Here is a 22,768-nt window from a genome sequence, read left to right on the forward strand (position 1 = left end):
GGGTCATAGACCTCCCCACTTGAGAGTTAAGTGGAGTTGTTTACACTTTTGGTGACTAGATTTGAGAATGGGCAAGGTAGATTTAATTTCATTATCATAGTACCGTGTTGTGTGTCCCTAGCCCTTGCATATGTTCCATCCTCTCCTGCCTGTGTCTGTCCTTCCCCTCAAAAGGTTCCTCTTGGTTCCAGCCAGGACCCGACATGGCTGATACTGGCTCCTAAATGTTATGCTGCTCTCACTTCTCTTTCCGCAGTCCGCATGTGTCCTTGAGCCATGTGCTGGCTTTCTCCCCCCATAAGTCCATGGCTCTCTTCCTGCTTTTGTCTTTCCTTTCCCCACATCTGGGAGCAAATTTGTATTATGGAGAAATTGCTTTACTCTAGAGATCTATAGATTGTTACAATCTTATGTAAAGCAAGAACTGTGACTATATGTATATATTTTTGACCAAATTTAAAATAAGTATAAGGTTTTTCTCTAATTAAAAGAAAGTTTAGGGGGCAGCTGTGACCCTGAGGAAGTCACTTGAACCCCCATTGCCTACCCTTATCACTCTTCTGCCTTGGAGCCAATATACAGTATTGACTCCAAGACAGAAGGTAAGGGTTTTATAAAAAAGAAAAAGAAAAAAGAAAAGAAAGCTCACATTTACAATAGTGATTTAAAGTTTTCAAAGTGTTTCCCTCACGTAACTGAAAATTAAGGAATCATACATTTTACAGAAAAGAAAATGAATCATCTGAGGAGTTTGTAACACAGCTAGTTTTTGTTTGAAGTACTGAATCAGCTTCAAGTTTCCTGCCTTCAGGAAGAAATGCATTACATAATATATCCATGCAAGCCAATAATGGTCACTTATAGCTGCCACTAATGAGTGCTTTGTTTCAAAGCATGAAAGTTTCTTTACCAAACATTAGTATATAGCTCAATTCCATCTTTTCTATTGTTAAAAAAAAGAGAGGTTTGGAATTGTGAGACTTTAGCGATACACTTATTTCATTTTAGGAAAAGGTTTCCCCCACTAAACTTTATTGGTAGCTTTCTAAACTCAGAGCTTTCATAGATTTTTTTTTTTAATTTGGCTTGATTAGCAGTTCTTTTATTTATCTCCAACTGGTTTCCTTTCATTTTTCTACAACAAGTTTTTAAATCTTTTCATTCAGATACCTGAACTCTCCTCAACTTTTGTCCCTTCCATTTTTCTATTTAAAGTGTATTTATATCATGACTCTTTCTCTACCTTATTTTCTTTCTGAGACTGACCTATTGACTCCATTAAATGTCTTTGGTCTTGTTTCACTCCTGTCTTCTCTGTTACCATATCCCATCAGCTCTCTGTTATATTAAAGCTCTAACTTTCTATCAGCAACTTACTTTTTTTGCGTAGAAACATGCTCATATTTCTCCAAAACCATTCCTTTCCTTGACCCCCACCATACTACTGTTTTATACTGTCCCATAGCTTTCTTTTTATTTCTGTCCATCTTTTGGAAAGAATAATTTACATTGGATGTTTCTTACTATCTTACTACTTCATTCTTTTTTTTTTTTTTTAATCTTTTTTTTTTTTTTTAAACCCCTGTACTTCGGTGTATTGTCTCATAGGTGGAAGATTGGTAAGGGTGGGCAATGGGGGTCAAGTGACTTGCCCAGGGTCACACAGCTGGGAAGTGGCTGAGGCCAGGTTCGAACCTAGGACCTCCCGTCTCTAGGCCTGACTCTCACTCCACTGAGCTACCCAGCTGCCCCCATTACTACTTCATTCTTAAAAAAAATTTTCCCCACCCCCTACTCTACAAATACTTTTTCTTAAAAATTGCTAATTGCCCAATTCAGTTGTGTCTTTTCAGTACAATTTTTCCACTTTTGTGGAATTTTTAAACACTGTTGACCATTTTTATCCTACTCCTCTGTTTCTTCCCAAATTACAAGTGGTCAACAAAAGTCATGCAACATACTTAAATAGGAAATAGGTTAGTAAAGTCTTGCTTAAATTCTTAGCTTAAGAAAATTTATTTTCATTTATGTGTTTTAACCTAAGTTTTGCCTCCGTGTCCCTTTTCCTGCCTCCCAGAAGAGCTATCCTTACTTTTATAGTCTTTTAGAATATAGAACCAAACAAATTGAACAAACAGCAAAACAACATAGAAAATATTTTGTTTCCTTTTCTAGACTTGGCTTATAGTTCTACCACCTTTGGGGTCTTTTTGTTTGTTTGAATCTAATCTAGTTATAGGCCATTTGTTTATAAATTCTGATGTTATTGATTTTGCATTATTACCTCATAAATTTTTTCTTACATTCAAATATTTATTTTTAATGGAATATTAACATTTTGATTATCAGTGTGCCATAATTTGTTTATCCATTTTCTTAAACATATGTAAAAAGGGTAAAGTTCTTAATGTGATTAGTTTGTTTTGCTATTACAATTAGAGTGTCTAAATATTTTTCTATAGATAGGTTCGATGGTGGTTCACACAATAGAATCCCTAGGTCAAAATATCCTCTTCCACTCTTCCCTCACCCCTCCCTTTGCCCCTCCTTTTTTTTTTTTTTTTTTTTTAAACCCTTACCTTCTATCTTGGAATCAAGGGAGGGTCACACAGCTAGATAGTGTCTGAGGTCAGATTTGAACCTAGGACCTCCCATCTCTAGACCTGGTTCTCGGTCCCCTGAAGCCACCTAGCTATCCCCGTCCCCCTCCCCCCTCGTTTCTTGAAACACATTTATGACTATACTATTCTCTTTTCCATGATAAGATATGTTACTCTTTTTATTTTAATTTTGAAATATTTTTCCATGTTTCCATGGTTCATTTTCTTTCCTTTCCCCTTCCCAGAGCTGCCAAGCAATTTTACTGGATTTGTATGAATGTTATCACTTACCTATTTCCATATTAATTGATTTTTGCTATAGAGCAATCTTTTAAAGTCTGAACCTCAAATCACATCCCCATATATACTTGTGATAAGGGGTGTGTCATATGTTTTGCTTTTGCATTTCTACTCCCATAGTTTATTCTCTCAGTGTGGTTAGCATTCTTCATTCTTTCCCGTAAGTCCTTCAGGAGTGTCCTGGCTTTTGTTGCATTGCTACTAGTAGTAAGTTCCATTACGTAGGATTGTTCCACAATCTTTTACTTTCTGTATATAATGTTCTGGTTCTGCTCATTTCACTCAGCATCAGTTCATTGAGGGTTCTCCCAGTTCATATAGAATTCCTCCACTTCATCATTACTTTGAGCACAAATGGTATTCCATCACCATCAGATACCACAATTTGTTCAGCCATTCCCCAGTCCAGGGACAACCCCCCTCATTTTCCAATTTTTTGCCACCACAAAGAGGGCGGCAATGAATGTTTTTTGTACAAGTGTTTTTCCTTATTTTCTCTTTTTTTTTGGGGGGGGGGTACAAACCTAGCAGTGGTATGGCTGGGTCAAAGGGTAGTCATTCTTTTAAAGCCCTTTGTGTATGATTCCAAATTGCTTTCCAGAATGGCTGGATTAATTCACAACTCTACCAGCAGTGTACTAGTCTGATTTTGCCACATCCCCTCCAACATTTATTATTTTCCTTTACTCTTGTCATATTGGCCAATCTGCTAGGTGTGAAGGTGGTACCTCAGAGTTGTTTTCATTTGCATTTCTCTAATGAGAGATTTATTAGAACAGTTTTTGATGTTTATTGATAGTTTTGATTTCTTTATCTGAAACTGTGCCTATTCATGTCCCTTGCCCATTTTGTCAGTTGGGGGGAATGGCTTGATTTTTTTTGTGTAATTGACTATAATTGACTTAGCTCCTTTATAAATTTGAGAGATTAGACCTTTGTCACAGGTTTTTGTTATAAAATTTTTTTCCCAATTTGTTGCTTACCTTCTAATTTTCGATTGCAGTAGTTTTCTTTGTTCAGAAACTTTTAAATTTAATATCAAAATTATTCATTTTACATTTTGTAGTGTTCTCTGTCTTCTGCTTGGTCTTAAATTCCTTCCTTTCCCATAGATCTGATAGGTATACTATTATTCTTTGTTCACCTAATTTGTTTATGATTTCCCTCTTTATATTTAAGTCATTTACCCACTCTGAGTTAATCTTGGTATAGGATGTAAGATGTTGATCTAAACCTAATTTCTCCCATACGGTTTTCAAATTCTCCCAGCAGTTTTTGTCCAGTAGTGGCTTCTTGTCCCAAAATCTGTGATCTTTGGGTTTATTGAACATTCATATTACTCTTCTCTATATATACTTTCTCTCTCTAGTCCTGCATCTTTAGTTATGTTCTTAATGAAGAAGTCTTCAAAATACTTCCAGCATCAACTTCTCTTTCCAATTTTTGACCTTTTCCCAAAAAGGCATGTATTTTTAGTGGGAAAAAAGTTAATTAGTCTCTTTTCCCACTCAGAGGTATTCTGTGTTCAAGTTTTGTTTCTCATATAGTACTAGCTATGTTGACCCTAGACAAGATGCTTAAAGTCATCTCTACAGACAGAAGTTTTGGAGAAGGTACTGATCTATTACTTGGTAGTTGTATCACACAGGGATCCCTATTACATTGATATTATCACATGTCCATTGCCTCATTCTCATCCTTGTCCAGCTGTTTGGTATTCCAGACATACTATTTTGTCTATAATATAATCAAGTTTTGACTGACTTTACCAAACCCTGGTACCTGTGTATTCGAGTTGATTCTTTCTATCTTCATTGTCAGTCATACTGTTTGAAGTTCTTATATTACCTTAATAAATTTTCCCAACTGCCTATCTGCATAAATATGTAAGAGTCCCTTATTTTCCCTACTGGAAAATGTTTTTCAGAGAAACCTTGTCTTAATCATTTTCTGTTAATACATCCAAGATTGTGTTTTGCACAAAACTACTGATAAGTATTTAATGAATTAGTGTTGTATAAATTACAAATTACCTCATTATTGTAACTCAGTATATCTTATTTTACCAACTTTTATATTTTGTTCTACAGGCTGGCCGTCTAGATGAACAGCTACCTAAGCAAATTCCTTTCACTATTCTCTCAGGAGATCAAGGTTTTCTGGAGCTACAGAATCAATTTAAGAAGACTCAGAGGCCAGCCCACATCCTAAACCCTCATCACTTAGAGGGGGATATGATGTGTGCCTTATTAAATAGTATTTCTGATACAACCAAAGGTACGCAGCTGCAGATACCATACAGAATGCCAAAGAGGAGGAGACTTCATTGCTGAAAGAAACCAATAAATGGCTGTCCACAAGGAAACTGTTTTCCCTATTACTTAAACCATCATAATCTTATCTAATCTGCATCTCTTTTCCTCTCATTGGCAACCACATATGAATTTCTCAAATGGTAACAGAATTCATAGTTATTGTGTGATGTGATAGGCTTAGTTTCACTTGAAAATTATACGGAGAAAAACCACAATTACAGTTTTCCAAACAGTAGATAGCAAATAATATAGATGTGATCACTTATTTTTCACTAGCATTGCGTGGTCTAGCTGAGTATATGTAGGAATCATTTGAATGAGTAGGTTTAGCCTCTCCCCTTTATTATAAGCTTATTGAAGATCAGCAACTTTGTCTTAAATTTTTTAAGAGTATAAGGTGAATAAGTGAAAGGATTTTAATCAATTATGTTTTATTCCTCCTTATCCCACAATCTGCTTATAGAAAATAATCTGAGGCTAAAGACCTCAAAAGTCTTTTTAATAATGTTTCTGCAAAGAGATATAGGCGATTAAAAAACAAAAGGAGGGAACTTTGCTACTTAAATCAAGAGTTAAATCCTAAGGATTTAAATGGTGCTCACTACTCCACTTAGTTTTTTTCTAGACTGCAGTATCTCTACAAACATAGTAATTTCCCAGGCTTTATTGTCTTAAGACAACACAAAAAGAATAGTCATGCCAAAATTTTAACTATATTAAATTCTATGATATTTACATTGAATTCTTTTTACATTTTATTTCACAATTTTTATTCTTTGATACGTACTCTGACTTACCAGTTTATCTGCCTAATATTTGATTTTCTCTTCTTTGAATTTATTGTTTTTTGCTCATTTCTTTGCCATTCTTTTTTTCATCCTTGTTACTGAATCTCAACAGTCTCCTGTTTTTTTGCCCTGTGAAAGACCAAAAAGTTTATGCCTTTGTTTTACCTTTACCTCCTTATCAGTTTCTGCCTTAATTTTACATTCTTCATTACTGTATATTGAGCACTTTATTTAGAGATTGTGAAATGGGATTTGGTTCCATCCATTTCAGTAATATGTTGCTTGGATTAATTGAGTACTGGATGGGATACTGCTATAGGAAAAATTGGTGGCAAGACATCAGAGGGCTCTAAATAAAAGGGTGAATGATATGTTCTGGTAACTCCCTCCCATATTAGATGAGGTCTGTTCCAACTCTGACATCATACACTTCTCTTATCTTGAGTGAACATTTACAAATAAGTCTTCCTTTCTCCTCCCTCTCTTCCCTACTTAAACTCTTTGGGTATATCCTTTGTCTTTGGCACACAGAGTGGTTCATTGTTGTGTTTATTTTTCTCATCATTCCTTTGAAAGCAATGAAGTTATCAGATAATGGCAGTACAAAGAGTATTACAGCATTTTATTAAATGATTCTTACTGAAGAAACATCACCATATTATATGTAACTTATCTCCATCTGATAAATTGTTTGAACAATTCTTAACTGCTAATTACTTTAAATCTAAATATACATCTTTTTTGGGATTTCAGAGTAGGTCAAAATGTATTGTCTTTAATAGTATCAAGCAGGTCCTCTTCATCACAGCTTAGATTTACTTAAAACTTGAATTTACTTTCTGATTACTTGAAAAGAATCACAACACCATTACTTGAGTTCATTAGTACTAATTATCTAAGAAGATCATCTTGTCTGTCTATTCCCTGTAACACTTAAAAAAACCCAACACTTAACCTTCTGTCTTAGAATTGATATTAAAATTCATTTCCATGGCAGAATAGTGGTAAGAGCTAGATAGTTGAGGTTAAGTGACTTGGTCCCAGGGTCACACAACTAGGATGTATCTGAGGCCAAATTTTAACCCACTTTCCCATTTCCAGGCCTGGCACTTCTCTCCAGTGAGTCACCTTAGGTACCCCTTTTATAAGATTTAATCTAATAGATGTAACATAAGTTGACCTTTTAGTTAGCTGATTCCTGTGAGAATGTACATGATATCTGTACCTTTATAGACCCAATATATACAATATAAAGCCAGGTGTTTTTCACTTTTAGCATCTTCATTTTATATTAAATTTGGCTATATTGACAATTTGGAGAAGATTCTGGGTTTAGGTAATTGAACTCAGATTTTAATCTTATTTTTTAGTTTTTTGTTACTCTTTAGATGAGTGACTAGTGATATGGTGATGCAGGGAGTAGTGGAGTTTAGACAATCTACTGACTCAGACATTTATCATTCTTTGTTGTGTAGCCCAGAATTTAATTGTAACTCTTATTTCTTCTTTCAGACAGCTTAGATACTTAATGGTATTGGGAAGGTAGCCTTTCTGCTCCCTGATGAAAATGGAAGAAATCTCCAGGAACATTGTGAAATAGGGCATTTGGTCTTTTTCAGTTTTCAAGGAAACAGTTAAATTTATCCTTTCAAGAAAGCACTTCAGTAGAGATATAGAGGTAGTCAGAACAGGAGGGAGCAGTGGAATTTGTGCCTTAATATCTGTGCTTCTCTCCTATTGCAGTTTCAGGGGCTATTTGGGCCTAGTTTTGTGAGGGTAGAGCAGTGGTTCCCAAACCTTTTTGGCCTACCGCCACCCTTTCCAGAAAAAATATTACTTAGCCTCCTAGAAATTAATTTTTAAAAAATTTTAATAGCAATTAATAGGAAAGATAAATGCACCAGTGGCCATTACCGCTCCTCTGGATCGCTGCAGCACTCACTTTGGGAATCACTGGGGTAGAGTAAGATATGAAAAAATTTATAGTTCAGCCATTACTTTTTACTCTGAGTAAGTTCCTTAATCTTTTCTTCTTTCCTCATTTGTAAAGTGAGACATAATTAAAGTTAGGTTTGTAATTTAAGGTATAGGTGGGGGGGGCAGGGGGGTTTGTCTGTTTTGACAATGAAGACACTTCCAAACACGTAAAAATAGCCTCTTACCCATCCAGTTTACCACCCCCAAGAGGCAATCTCTCAAAACAGTTAAACAAAACTTAATCATGTGATTGCATTTGATGGTATTTATTAATTTCCACTTCTGGACTCCTTCAATATTTTTAATAGAATATTTATTTTATCTTTATAGTGTAGTACCACCATTATTCTCTTTACTCAAGTATTTGTTGACTTTTAGCACCATCTTTATTTTCACTGTTGTGATTTTGCTTTTGCCTATCTTTGCTGTCCACATTATACACATTTTCCTGTGTTTATCTAGATTTTTCCCATTTGCAACTTAAGTACAGATACATTCCATTACCTTCATTTCAGAGTTTATGTCCCCAATCACTAGGTAATAAATTTTTTAAAGTCACAGTGCTACTATGGATTACCTGTATACATTTATATGTGTTAACAAATGGGTATTTTCTTCCCCTCAGAAGCAAAATGGATTTGCTTATTCTTTATTATCATTACTTCTATAGTGTTATATTGGGCTGATTAAAAATAATAGAAAGTTAATTATGGAAATCTTAAAAATCAATATAAGACCACCATGATCAGCTCAAACAGGGAATACAGATGAGTTTTTTTTTTTTTTTTTTAAACCCTTACCTTCTGTCTTGGAGTCAATACTGTGTATTAGCTCCAAGGCAGAAGAGTGATAAGGGTAGGCAATGGGGGTCAAGTGACTTGTCCAGGGTCACACAGTTGGGAAGTGTCTGAGGCCTGATTTGAACCTAGGACCTCCTAACTCTCAATCCACTGAGCTACCCAGCTGCCCCCTCAGATGAGTTTTTTAAAAGAATCTTCTGTACTTGTACTCATATATGCCTTAATTAATCCTGTCCTTAGATTCCTACCCTCTTTCACTTCTATTTTCTTGATATCCTATTTTCTCCCCCTATCTGTTGCTAACAAAATACAGTAATCCACTATAATGACTATAATTACAGCACAAAATAGACTTTTGCCTTTCTGGTCTTATTGTGTTTGCTTCACAAACAAGTCCATATGAATAGACCTACCCATATTTTTTTCTAACCTTAAGTTTGTGTTGCTTTTTTACTCCTAGCATTCTCGAAATACTGCATTTTTTTTTTAAATTCCCAAGACTGATCTTTTTCCTTATTGCTGTACCCACTATCCCTCTGTGTAACCATCTAGGCACCACCAATTACTCGTCCTTACTCATTTTTTTAGGGAGAAGTTATTAGGTTGATATGTGAAAAATATTTATAACTGCAGAAGTTACATGTAGGCACCAAAAGTGGGTACTTATTAAGAGCCAGACACGTACATCCAGCTTCCTGTTTGTAAGAAAGATATAATCAGAAGATAGTAAGAAACCTAGCTGAAAAACTATAGATTTTATAAATTATACAGATTTCTGTCATTGTTGATAAATATGTTAGTTGGCCATGGAAAAACACAATTTAAAAAAAATTTTTAACAGCTATTAGCAGGCATGTTAATCAAAATCACACATAACATCTGAAAAGCCTGTACAGAAAGTTGGAACATCAGATAATGAGAACATGACTGAAGCATTTTTACAATAAATTTCCAATTCTCTTTCTTTTAGAAAGAATACTGCCTTTCACAGAGATGTCTTGTTATTGAATGTACAATCATATATTAAGCTTCTAAAAGGGAAAGAGGCACTGCTCTCTACCACTTACCAACCTTGATTACTTGGAATAATCAGATGGTTCCATTTTCTTCATTTAAACCGTTTGGTGACTTTAGAGTCATAAAACTTCAGAGCCACTAAGGGATCTTGTAGATCCAAAATCACTTTTATTACAGATGAAGAAACTGAAGCTTGGAAAAGGGAAGGGACTTGCCTTAAATTCGCACAACTAGTTATTGGGCACATCTAAGATTAGAACCTAGTTTGCAGATACCTATAGCATATTGCCTTAGATGTGCATATAGTTCATTTAAATCTCTCAGTTAATATTTTTCATATATTTAATTTCCTTCATTGACAAGTACTGGAAAAAAAGGCATAAAATGGATCTATTTTATAAAATATAAATGTCATTATTTTAGAGTAATATAGGTAAGACTTTTGTGTTATTTTTATGTCTCAAATATAAGAAAACAAAACTTTGAGTTCCAAAGTAGGCAAAGGATTTACATTTTAGTGATTTTAGACTATTTATTAATCTTTTGATTCTAGGTAACCAAAGATCAATTTCAATATAATTTCACTGAAATACTGCCTAGGCCTGAATTAACAGTAATTCTGAATTAATGGTGTTGAATTTAAAAAAGTTTTACTGTCATTCAAAATTCTTTTTCAGGAGCCTGAATACTTGGGTAACTTGGTGTGGCCCATCTTGTAACTTCATGGTCTGCATAAAATCTCTTGGACTTTGTGGTACTTATAATAGCTGTGGATTATGTTTTAGTGTTCTACTCTGAGGCTATATTGCATGTAGGTGGCCTAGGATTCTGGAAAGCTTTGCTACCAAAGTATACAAGTTTTGTAAGAAGTTCTTTCAAATTTAAAAGATTTTAATTTTGAACAATAGACTGCCATCACCACACTAGCTAAGTGTTGCAAGGTCCATCGTGTGACATAGTTTTTATGGCCAATAGCAACACATGAAACAGTTTGCCCAAACTATGTAGAGCTCATGATTTCATTGGTGGAAAGAAAACAAAAGCCACACTGATAAAGAGTCAATGATTTTTTAAAGTCTTGAAGTTTCATTTAGCCAGCATCTATAGGTAGATACCAAAGATTTTTATTAGTAACCCGTAACAATGAATAATAACATTCTTTGTCATTGTGTTTCTTTCCAAGTAATATTTATCACAGAGTGTCATATTAAGGATATCATAAGCTTAATAACTACATTAGATTGTAGAAGTCAGGCAGATCATTTTATTAATGATGTTTTGGAACTTCTGTACTCAGCAAAGAAAATGAAAATAAGGCAACAGAATTATTTAGCCGCAAGCTTTGAGTTGTTCATGGAACAAGGAATCTTTCAAAGTCACCATAACTTGGTGTTTTTGCGTAGCTCTTAATTTCATTTTTTTCTCAATTTGAATATTTTCTTTTGTTCTTTTGACAATTAAGCTCATTTAAGGTATTCTTCCTGACAGATTTTTATTCTAGGCTGTGATGTAAGGATCAGAATTTCCATAAATTTGAGTTATTTTGAAGCAAATGTGGAATTGACTTTTCTAGAAGAATAAAATTTTAGACATTTTCAAAATTAATATCAGCTATATATTTACTTTATTTCTTTAATTATAAATGACCAGTTTGAACATTTCAGCAAATATTGACATGTTTTCATATAAAGAAGCAAGTTAAAAATATGCCTTGAATTTGGTCATTTGAGAGATTTTCTTATGAAAACCATTTTATTCTGCATTTGTTAATATAATTTTAAAGTTATGTTCAAGTTTGTCAAATTTAAACCTTATCTGGAAAAAACTAGATAAGAGAATTTTAGAGTTTTAAAACATTGATTTTTATGAAGTAATTGCAAAACATTCTAATATGAAACCTTCAACATTCAGATACATTGACTTATGAGATGTGAAGTTGTAATGAGATAAAAGTTATTAGGATATGTCTATAATAATTTTCTAAGGAAGCTCGTTAGAAATAAGTCAACATAGTACTCAAAACATAGGAAAAGTGGACATGTCTCTTTTTATTAATCCATGAAATCCTCAAGTTTTATTGCCTGTGGTCAAATATATTTAACTTTTATTTTCTCAGATTTTTCTAAAAGCTGGAATTCTGTTTTTATTTAGTACTTATATTTAACTGTGTCCAGGTTTCTTTCTTCCCCTTTATTTTAGTACACAATTCCATGAATGTATCAATATGAACAACCTTCCATTGACACACTGTACAGCCCTTTGACCACACTAGTAGATGGTCTTTTTTAAGTGTTGCTGTAACCAGTTTCCTAATCCCTTAATGGGCAATTTTTTTGATGATGAACCTTTTCAAATTTGGACATGGTAAGCCTTGAAAAACGGAGTTAATCCATCACAAATTCTTTATTCAAAACCCTTCTAGCTTGCAAGACAGCCAAGAGTTTTTTGCTCAGTTGATGTAATTTTTAAGAAAGAAGTGTCGACCTCTAAGTCGTGATAAGGCATTAAATAGATGATTTTAAGTGGAAGGCTCTGTTTTTTTTTTTTTTTTTAAATACAGAATATATCTTAAAAGAAGCTTATAAAGTTGAGTTGGTGAGTTGAGCAATATTACTCAACAGAACTTAAGATGACTAGAGTTAATCTAATATTTCTTAGTGAAAATGTATTAGCTTTGTATTAGTTTGAGTGGGTTGGAGAGGAAATTTTCTAAATTTTTGACACAGTAAAATTGGATATAATCAAGACCATTGAAAAATTGTAATGAAATGGAATAATTAAGCTAATTTGCATTTATTGACATATTGCTGCTTTACAGACAGTGACAGTAGTGAAAATGACCGAACAAGAACAAGCAGAAATACTATTCAAGAAGAGGAAATCAAGTCCAGAGAAGGTAACCCAATCATTGAGTTTTCCCTTTGTTGATTCAGATGATATGAAAACACAGCTCTATGTAACATGTAGTTAATTTAGGCAGAATTTTTAGAAACTTAGCAAATGTTACTCGAAAGGAAAATAAAAGACTTAATAATAATGCCACTTTATTATATCACAGACTTAGTCCGAAAACTTCATGGGCCTCTGGAATATATTTATATTGTTTTGATTCATGATGGTGTAACAAAAATTATTTTGCTCAAAAAGTAGTAAGTAGTCTATCGGTTTAAGAGTGATGAAAGTGCACTAGCAGAAATATGTAGATTGTGGTTTGGGTAAAGATTTTCATAATTGTTTTTAATAGTTATCAAATTCTTGGGTCATTTGCATTTTTACTTACATGTAGTTTTACAGTTTAAAGCACCTTTACAGTGACAACTTTTTTTGTTTTTTTGGGGCGGGGCACAATAGCACTATTGATGTAGCTATTGTGCTTTTATTATTTCTGTTTTTATAGATGAGAAAACATAGGCATAGAGAGGTAACCTGATTTTTCCAGAGTCACACAGCAGTTTGGTGGCAGATCTAGAATTCTTTCAAGTACTTTTTTTTTTAAATCAAAAACCAGTACTTTTTCTTCTAGATCCCTAATGCGTCATCATCTTTTCCACTTAAGGCTAAGATAGAAATGACTATTTTTGACTTATTTGTATTTTCATCTGTAAAAACTAAGTTCTATGATAAAGAACTCTTAATAACTTTTAAAGCTTTATAGTGAAACTTGACAAGTATGTAGTTTTACCTGGTTGTAGTGATTGATAGACTAATTCTAGCAAATAAACTTTTATTTTCTAGAAGTGTATTTTCTTTCACCAAAGTCCTATGAAAATGTCATTCGGTGTGGAAATGGCCTTGGATTTTCAAATTTAACTGCCCCTCGCTTTCTAAAATTATAAATTACAGAAAAGTTGGCATTAGGGGTTGATAGAGATAGTTTCCTCATTAGGAAGGTTCTTTATAGTACTGAAACCTCAGGTCCAATCTTTCCTCCTCCTTAAGATGGTTAATATTAATTATGCCTCATATTTCTTAGCTGCTCTATCTTATTTATATTTCTTATCCATAGTTTTTAAAGAAATACACGTTTTAATTCTCATTTGTCATAATACTTTGAATTTGCCTGAAGAAACAACTTGATCAGGATTCTTCTTGGTCAAGGCAATTATATGGATCTGAAAGTACAGTTGACATTGACAATTGTTGCTTTGTCTATGGAGCACAAAGTAAATGTAGTCCAAGCCCAAATATACAAGTATAGAGAAAAACAACTGTTAGGACTTACACATTCTTGTTCTCAAGAACGGTACAAGTGAAGTAGACATATAATAAGTCTTTGTGTTATCCAGGGTTGATTTTAACAATAGAATGGTATTTAATGAAGAAAACTTTAACTTGTCTTTTACTTTTGATGTCACCTGTAGCTGACTAAATTGGCCAGAGAATTTATAACCTTGAGAACAAGGTTTTTTGGTTAGTTTTTTGACACCATTTTCTATTCCCAGCATGATCAGATAAGATCTAATTCAGTGCTTAACAGCCACATAATCCATTAAAACTAGGAAGAGAGGCTTTGAAATTTAAACAAAAGCAATTGACAAAGTTGTTGCATACTAAAGAGGCTAATGAAGATGATTAAACATTGAAGAAGTTCAGGCTTAGCTAGCTCTCCTTATTCAACAATCTATGACTCATTGAAAATGTCTGAGTAACTAGTCATTTAAAGTTATAAATGTGCTTTCCCAGGCCTCTCTTACTATTCTGTTTTGTACAGTTTGAAACCTGCGGGGAAGGAACTCAAGGAAATCATTTTTGTAATAATGCTTAATATTTCACCATCCATATTTGGATTATAGTTTGAGGATTTCAGTTTTTCTTAGCTTAAAAATTGTTTTCACTTGTATAGTAATGTGTTTTGTAACATTTCTAGACCTTTGATTTTTGAAAGTGAGAAGAGCATTCATTTTAAAATGCAATAACTCCAGAAAAATGCCTGCTTTTTAACCCTTTAACAAAGTGCCATATTTTAATTAATTGAAACCTCCCAAACAAGAAAACCAAAAAACCAAGTGTTTCTCTTATGATTTCTGTTTTTAAAAGCAGGGAAAATGTGTGTGATATAGAAATTTTTATGTTTAAAAAACCATTTTCTTAAGTATCTTAAATTTAAAGAAACAAACCTCCTTTTTTGTATAAAGAACATGTTGTGACTTCTGTTTATCCCATATAAATTTGGAATATTTAACCTCTGATTTGAATGGAAGAGAAAATTATAAAAATGGGCAAATTTTTACTTTGTATTCAAATTACAAAAATGTACATTAATTTCTGGATTTGTTCATAATTATTTTATTTTTAAAATTTTTATATCTTTGGAGTAAAACTTATCAGGGCTTAATGTGTAATATAGGATTTTTAAACTTGCCCTAAGCAACTGACAGGTTGCCCTAATCCAACATGGCAAGGTTAAAAATCCTATATTACAAATGGCTATAAAAGGGAATGAAGTTTTATTAATTCATTAGGTTAAGTTTATTTTTGTAGTTCTGTCTTAAAGCATAGTAACTTCAAGTAAGATCCCATGCTTTGAATTACTACTGTTATCTTGTTAAAATATTGAGTAAGCCTGAAGAATAAAAGGCTGTTGTAAAATCTTAAGTATATTTCTTTCAGCTAAGCTACTTCATAAGATTGAGAACTGGAATAGACCTTTGAGTTCATGTAGGTCACCTTTATTTTATAGGTATGAGAATGAGAAAACCAGAGAGGGAGACTGAATGACTTCTTATGATTAATTTATAAACTTTCTGTGCCCATTGCAAAGAAAAATTCTTAAACTTAATGTCCTCATCTTCTAAAGAAATTATAACATACTTAAATGGTTATTTTCTTCACAGTAGATCCTTTTGTTTGTTTTATTATCCCTTTAGAGGTTTAGAAAAAACTTACCTAAAGACACACAGCCAAAACTAAAGCTAATATTTTTAACAGATCTTGTGACTTAAACTATGGTTAATGATAGGAGACTTAACTTTTTTTTTTTTAATTTTTTAATTTTTAATAATTTTTTAGAAAAGTTAACATGGTTACATGATTCATGCTCTTACTTTTCCCTTCACCCCCCAATCTCCCCCCCCCCCCCCATAGCTGGTGTGCATTTCCACTGGTTTTAACATGTGTCATTGATCAAGACCTATTTCCAAATTGTTGATAGTTACATTGGTGTGGTAGTTTTGAGTCCACATCCTCAATCATGTCTGCCTCAACCATGTGTTCAAGCAGTTGCCTTTCTTCTGTGTTTCCACTCCTGCAGTTCTTCTTCTGAATGAGACTTAACTTTTGATAAACTGTAACTTACCTAACATAGTTCAATATCCTGGTGTCTTTTTTAATGAAACACAGATAAAAAATAATTACCAAAAATTTATTTAGGGCTTAAAACCATTGGAATTCTATTTTTGTTTAAAAAAAAAAAAAAGACCACCTACTACTATATTAAAACTCTAGAAGTAGCATGCTATAGTGTTTAGAGTGTTGGACTTGGAGTCAGGAAGCCTCGGGGTTCAAATCCTGCCTTAGACACTTATTAGCCATATGACCCTGGACGAATCACTTGTTTTCTTGCCCTCAGGTCCACACCTGTGAATTAAGAAGTCAGACTAGTTCTCTAAGCTTCCTTTCAGTTCTAATGAACTTATGTATTAAAGTAACACCCAAAATATCTCAGTTGAACAAAAAGTATAAAACCTAGACAATGTATTTGTAGAACACAAATCTGGAACATCTTTCTTCACAGAATCTCTGCTACTCTTACTATGGGCAGAAATTTGACTCCTTTCAGTTATAGCCCATGGCTATGGGTCTAAAATCAAATCAACAAAAGTTACCATGGCTTCATCAAGAACAAATTTTGCTGGATTAATTTTATGATTCCTTTACATAGTCAGTGGATCAGCGAAATACTATAGAAATAGTTTTACCTAGATTATAAGCTAAATATTTCACAATATCTCTCATCCTTATGGATAAAAGGAGGACATATAGGCTAAATGATATTATAGATGGATGGAATGACCAGATCCAAAGAATAAATGATTTGAGGAAAGAATAAGCATTTATATTGTTATATAGCTCCTACAGTGTGCCAGACACCATGCTAAGCACTTTACAAGTATCTCACTTGACCCACTCAACAATCTGTGAGGTAGGTATGCTGTTGTTATTCCCATTTTATAGTTGAGGAAATGGAGGCAAATACATTTAAGTTACTTGCCTGGAATTACACAACTAGAAAGTGTTTAAGGCAAGATTTGAACAGGTATGCTTTATCCACTAAAGCATTTATTACATTCTATATTCTAGACACTGTGCTAAGATACTGCAGATATAAGTATAAACAAGGCAGTCCTTGTCTTCAAAGAGCTTACATTCTAGGAGGGAGTGGGGAGACAACTTATAAAAGGGTCAAGAAGTGGGAAACATTTGGAAATTCATAGGAATTGAAACAAAAACTCATGTATCCTGAGATCTAGGGAGCAAAGTCCAAATTCCAGAGGGAGGCTTGAGGAACATGGCTAGAGAGGAGGCAGCAGGGTCTGGAAACCAGGTAACAACAAATAGGGAGGGTATCTATTGAAGGGGATCAAAGTGTCTTCCTTGGTCCTTTGCTGTTTAGAATTAACAGACATATATGTAAAGTACTCTTCTTGCCATTTACAAAACACATGAGAATAGTGTTGATAAAATATGATTTGTGTGAATGATCTTAGACTTTTATTAGACTCTAAGCTCCTTATGCATTAACCTAAGTGGGACACAGCATTGAAAAAAAGCTTATGTGATTTTTAGGCAACATTAATAGAGGTACTATCCAGAATAAGGGAGACAAGAGTTTCCCTTTTGTCCTTCCTCAGTTCACATCTGAGAAAAGTCAGTGAGAAAGCATAGAGTGGTCTTAAAGATGATGGCATACAAGGATTGGTTGAAGATTGGAGACATGTAGCATGGAGAAAACTTAGAGATAACTTGATTGATAGTAAAGATTACTGTCTTTAAATATTTGAAGACCTATCAGCTCTATTAGGGAAAAGGGGATTAGATTTGTTTCCATGGACCTATGGGACAGAATCGGGAGCAGTGGGTAAAAATTGGGGACAGAATTTCAGCTCTCTAAATATCTAGAAAAACTTCCTAATAATTAGACCTATCCAAGAGTGGAATGGGGTGCCTCATGAAGGTTATATTTTGATACTCTATTCCCTGCCCCACTCCCACCCCCACTAAACCTTTCCTGATCCCTACCCTCATTAGCAAGTTGCAAGCAGAAATCAAGATTCAGGAGAGATTGGTGTACTGGTATAGACTAGATTTGATAGCTTCTTGGTTCCATCTAATTCAGAGTTTGTGGTTCTATGAAGTTTTTAAAGAAAACTAGTCCTTAATAGTCTTGGCAACAAGTCCTTGAGAGAAATTTAATTCATCATGCTACCTTAACTCTTTGGAAACCCTTCAAATTTTCAGTTTCTTAAGCAGATTAATTTTTGTGACTTTCAGATATGTGGTAGTTTAGAATGTGTACCTGGAAGAAAGGCTGCAGAATATAGTAGATAGAAAGCCATTTTGGAAGATCTGGGTTTAAGTGTTATCTCTGATAGACCCTAGGCAAGTTTCTTAATCTCTTGATGTTCTAAGCAATTGTCTAAGTTGTATAACAGTTATTGGTCTTCATTGGTGAGGGAACAACCCACACAAATGAAATTTCAGATCTAGGTCCCAAAAAAAGTATCTCTGGACTGAAGGTCAAGAGGCATTGGTTTTTGTAATGATTCATCAGCTCTTTGACCTTTACTTGAGATACTTTCCCTTCTTTGGGAATCTTTTTTTTGTAAAATGAGAAGTCTGAATGAGACTTTCAATTCTGAAATGGTTTATTTGTACAATATTCAGTTATAATACTAAATTCAATGGACTGGTTATTTGAATAGAATAGTTTCTTATTCATATAGCATAATTAAAAATTGATTTGTTCTAGTAGATCACTTTATCTGGTCATTTTTATACTTCCTACCCTCTCATTGCTTCTATGAATCTTTATTTCTAAAAAATGCCTATTACTGCACTCAAAAGTAGGTAGCATTTCTATATATTGTTTAGGCTTCCTTCTTTCCTACTTATGCCATCTAATCTTTGTGGAACCACTGAGCCAGAAGACACTCCACATTATACCTTTTATTCTTCCATTTATTTATAGTACCCTGCCAGAATTTTATTGGACATATATTTTTAACAAGTATCCATTCTAAAACATTATTAAGGAAAAGGTAAGTTACTTAGTTTCTTTGAAAACATGAATAATTGTAGGGTACCTTTCTTGATAGGTACTTCAAACATCAGGCTTTTATTGGATTTTATTAGATACCTCATTTAAGAAAATCTAATATTTTGTTGTGATACTCTTGTCAACTTGTCAAGTGTTAATCAAGGACTTAACTCAAAACATCCTATTTTTGTTTAGTTTCAATCTTTTAAAAATTCCTGTTATATTTGTTCTTTGCTATGTTAGTTTCATAACTTTGTCTTTGACCAAAAGCAGTGAAAATCTGAAGAAAAGAAATAATAATAGGAAGTTGCATATATTTGAAAAGGACTGTATGTTTTTTGTATTGTAATTTAAACATTTCATATTTTTTTGTTCTCCCTAGCTAGAATGTAATCTCCTTGAGAGCAGACTGAATTAAATTCTATTTTTCCTATAATGTTATCTGTGTATGTGTATGTGTGCATGTATCTAAGTGTACACATAGAGCCAGGTGCTCATTGTGTATTTTTTAATGGAAATGAATTGAATTGATATGTCCCTAATTTATGAATTTGCTAATTGTTTTTTCTCATTTACTCAAGTTCTCTTTAGCTGTGAAATACAGAATCAAATGGCCAGGTAAAATTGGGATTTTGATGTGGGTTGGTCATTTAACATTTCCAGTTATTTAATCAGTTCCTTTATATTTTAGATTATTCTTAGTTGATTGCTATTAAATTTACTCCAAACCAAATGTACTATTGGAATTTGGACAAAGCCTTCGTGACACATCTTTGTGTTGTAGCATTAAAGATGAAATCATGTATTTATGAGAATTTATTTCACTGGCTATAGTAGCAGAAGTTCTCAATTGTTTGTACATGTATATTCACTTAATGTTTATTTCACAGTGCTAATGCTTCCAAGATAAGAGTAAGTTTGATCCTCACATATATTAAATAACTTTATTATTCATTGATAATAGAGTATATTAATAATCCAAGGTAATAGCCTTGAAAATTTGTACTTTTACATTAGAGACAAGTTTATGTATGTATGTATGAATAGGCAAGCACAAAATGCTAAACAATTACCATGATCATGATTGAGGCCAGTTTTTAATATGATAATTAATGTGAAAAATAATTCCTACCTAAAACTATAGGTCCAGTTGCTATGGATGTTTCCTTAGATGTATGTTAAAAAAGAAACATACAAAAAAACTTCAGCTTAACAAAGTTTAACCTTCTTGCAGATTCATGATGACTTCCCCCAAAACATCATTTATATTCCATTTGAAGAGATCAGTCAACATGATTAGAACATAAAACCACTATGTACCAATAGCTGACACTGTAGTTTGCAAACAGTTTGTTATATTATTTTTTAAATCAGTGTTTTTTTGTTTGGTAACACTGGCAGTAAATCACTCAGGTTGCTGCTGGCCCTCAGTAATGCTTTATGCTACTGGAGACCAGTGAGCCCTTCTCACAGGACCTCCAGGTGTGCTGGTTTAACTCAGCCAATGGCCATTCCACCCCTCCACCCTGCTTCCCGGAAGGGATCTTTGGTAGCAGGAGGAGTGCTAGGCTTCCTGGTACAGCAGTTTCCACCGGCTCTAGCCTGGGCCAAGTGTCACTGGCCCAGCCTCACTAGGACAGCATAATGCCGGCATCAGATACAGTTTTGTTTACTTTATTGCAGGGATGCAGCTTGAAAACATATATATATGTTTATATATGTTACTTGTCTGCTATTTCTGCGATTAATCATGCACTTTTCTGACCTCAAGGATTTGTGGCTTCATTGGTGTGGGCATTTCCTCCACCAACACTGACTGCAATGCTTTCAGGCCTCTGGTCTTCATGAATTGCTGTGGCCAATAAAAGTCATCACCTAGTGGCCAGCCTCATGGTGATGAACATCTCTGAACTTAGAATGTTCCTTGGCCAACAAATACACAGTCCATTGCCAGTACTATAAGCTTTTCCAGCTTGACAAGAGATGTGCCAGAGCTTGTGCTCAACTGGCAAAGTTTTTGAGAACCCAAAGTCACCTCCATGTCATGACTGAGGCATTGGAGAAGGACTTTTAATGGAGGACATTGCTGCCTTAAAACCAGGAGAAATTCCTCACCTATATAGCATTTTTCAACTCTTTAAAAAAAACCCATTAAAAATGCAGGGACCTTAAAAGATAATATAGAGTCACATTTCCTTATTTTAACAGTAAGAGAACCTGAGACTCTTAAGAGGAGAAATGACCTTCCAGTGTTAGAGCCTAGGTCTAGAATTCTTGATGTCCTGTCCATTGCTTTTTCTACTCCCCCAAAATCCAAAACATAAAAATTTCCTTATTTCAGCAGTTATCCGTACAAATGTTAAGTCTGAGTTACAAGTCTATCACCTAGCTCACAGCAAACCCCTATGGGAGACCCTTCATTGATTTTTATCTCATTTCCCTTGGATAATAAGGTTTTAAATCTTTAAATGTTAAAGCCCCAATGAAGCTATAAAAACACCCACACACTCCTAAATAAGAATTTCCTATGTTGTCTTTGCACATATCCCTAGGTTTCAAGTGCCCCTACTAGAGGAAGAAAATAACTGTCAAATGGGACAATTAAAATCATAATGAATTTTGAGTTTATGATCTCTAAATTGCCATATGAACATCATAATTAATAAAATGCAATATCATTTCTCCTCAGGCTCTTATACCTGATTCACTCACCCATTCCCTCAACCCCAATTAAAAGAAATGCTTAGTCTGCTTACAAGGATGAACAAGATATACTGTGATGTTGAAAACATAATCATCACCGTGCTGATTTATAGTGACACAAAACATATGTGCTTGTTTCTAACCTCTAATTTTGAAATTCTAATCTTTTTATGCAGATGTGGAATTGCAGGAAGTTCTCAAAAGGAGTCTGGAGGAGGTGTAATTGAAGAGTCTCCTACACAATAACAGCTGTCATTGAAGGTGCTCACAATAGTAGAATCTTGAGTTCTACTTTGAGTCAAAAACCTTACTAGCAAACATTTGAAAACATGCTTATGCATTTATTTGTTAGACTTGAAAGCTAATGTTGCTTATTTTATGTTGTACTAATGTGGATTTATAAAATGTACAGAAGGAAGAGAATAAATGTTTAATATAAACTTGAATCACCATGTTCTAAGACAGTTGCTATAATCTCTCAAATTAGCCATATGACTCTATATAGTTAAAATAAGCTCTTCACTATGGTTTTGTATTCTCCTTATTAATCTTTTTTTGACTTTTCATGGATCTCATTTTGGCCCTTTGTTTTTTACAGACATAAATTGCTCCAATCTAATTTTCCTAAAGTCCTGGTTAGCATTGAGAGTGTGATCTCTTAATATCTTTTTGATGTCTTTTTAAAATGTTCTTTATAGTTGGAGAGATAATAAAATCATATTACTTGCTTTATCCCTTGTGTTGCACACAAATTTACACCCATGACTTCAGATCACATGTTGATACATTAAAAAATGCAACTTTATCTTTTCTAAGGAAATAAAATTAAAAGTTTCTATTTTCATTTATTTTACAAACAATGCAATATACATTTGTGCTCTTGTTTGAAAAGGGTATTGAGTATTTGAGTAGAATTAAATTCCAAATAGTTTTGAGTTGTTATTTTTATAACATTTCTTAGAAATAACCTTTTTTAAAACAAGTTCCCAGTAAAAGCTTTTTTCTGCAGTAT

At 33.6% G+C, this 22,768-nt stretch overlaps 1 protein-coding gene across 1 annotated transcript in view; it reads left to right on the forward strand.

The window, feature by feature from the left end:
* ZNF451 (zinc finger protein 451) overlaps positions 1-22,488 on the forward strand; it is a 109,603-nt gene extending 87,115 nt beyond the window's left edge. Inside the window, exons 13-16 of the mRNA XM_044675923.1 lie at positions 4,991-5,177; positions 12,616-12,693; positions 19,635-19,671; positions 21,933-22,488. Of these exons, the coding sequence (XP_044531858.1) occupies positions 4,991-5,177; positions 12,616-12,693; positions 19,635-19,671; positions 21,933-22,002 (372 nt within the window). The 3' untranslated portion in view covers positions 22,003-22,488. The remainder of the gene's footprint in view (positions 1-4,990; positions 5,178-12,615; positions 12,694-19,634; positions 19,672-21,932) is intronic.
* The last annotated feature ends 280 nt before the right edge of the window (positions 22,489-22,768 follow it).

This window comes from Gracilinanus agilis, chromosome 4 (genome assembly GCF_016433145.1).
Source record: "Gracilinanus agilis isolate LMUSP501 chromosome 4, AgileGrace, whole genome shotgun sequence".
In the NCBI taxonomy this organism is placed as follows: domain Eukaryota; kingdom Metazoa; phylum Chordata; class Mammalia; order Didelphimorphia; family Didelphidae; genus Gracilinanus; species Gracilinanus agilis.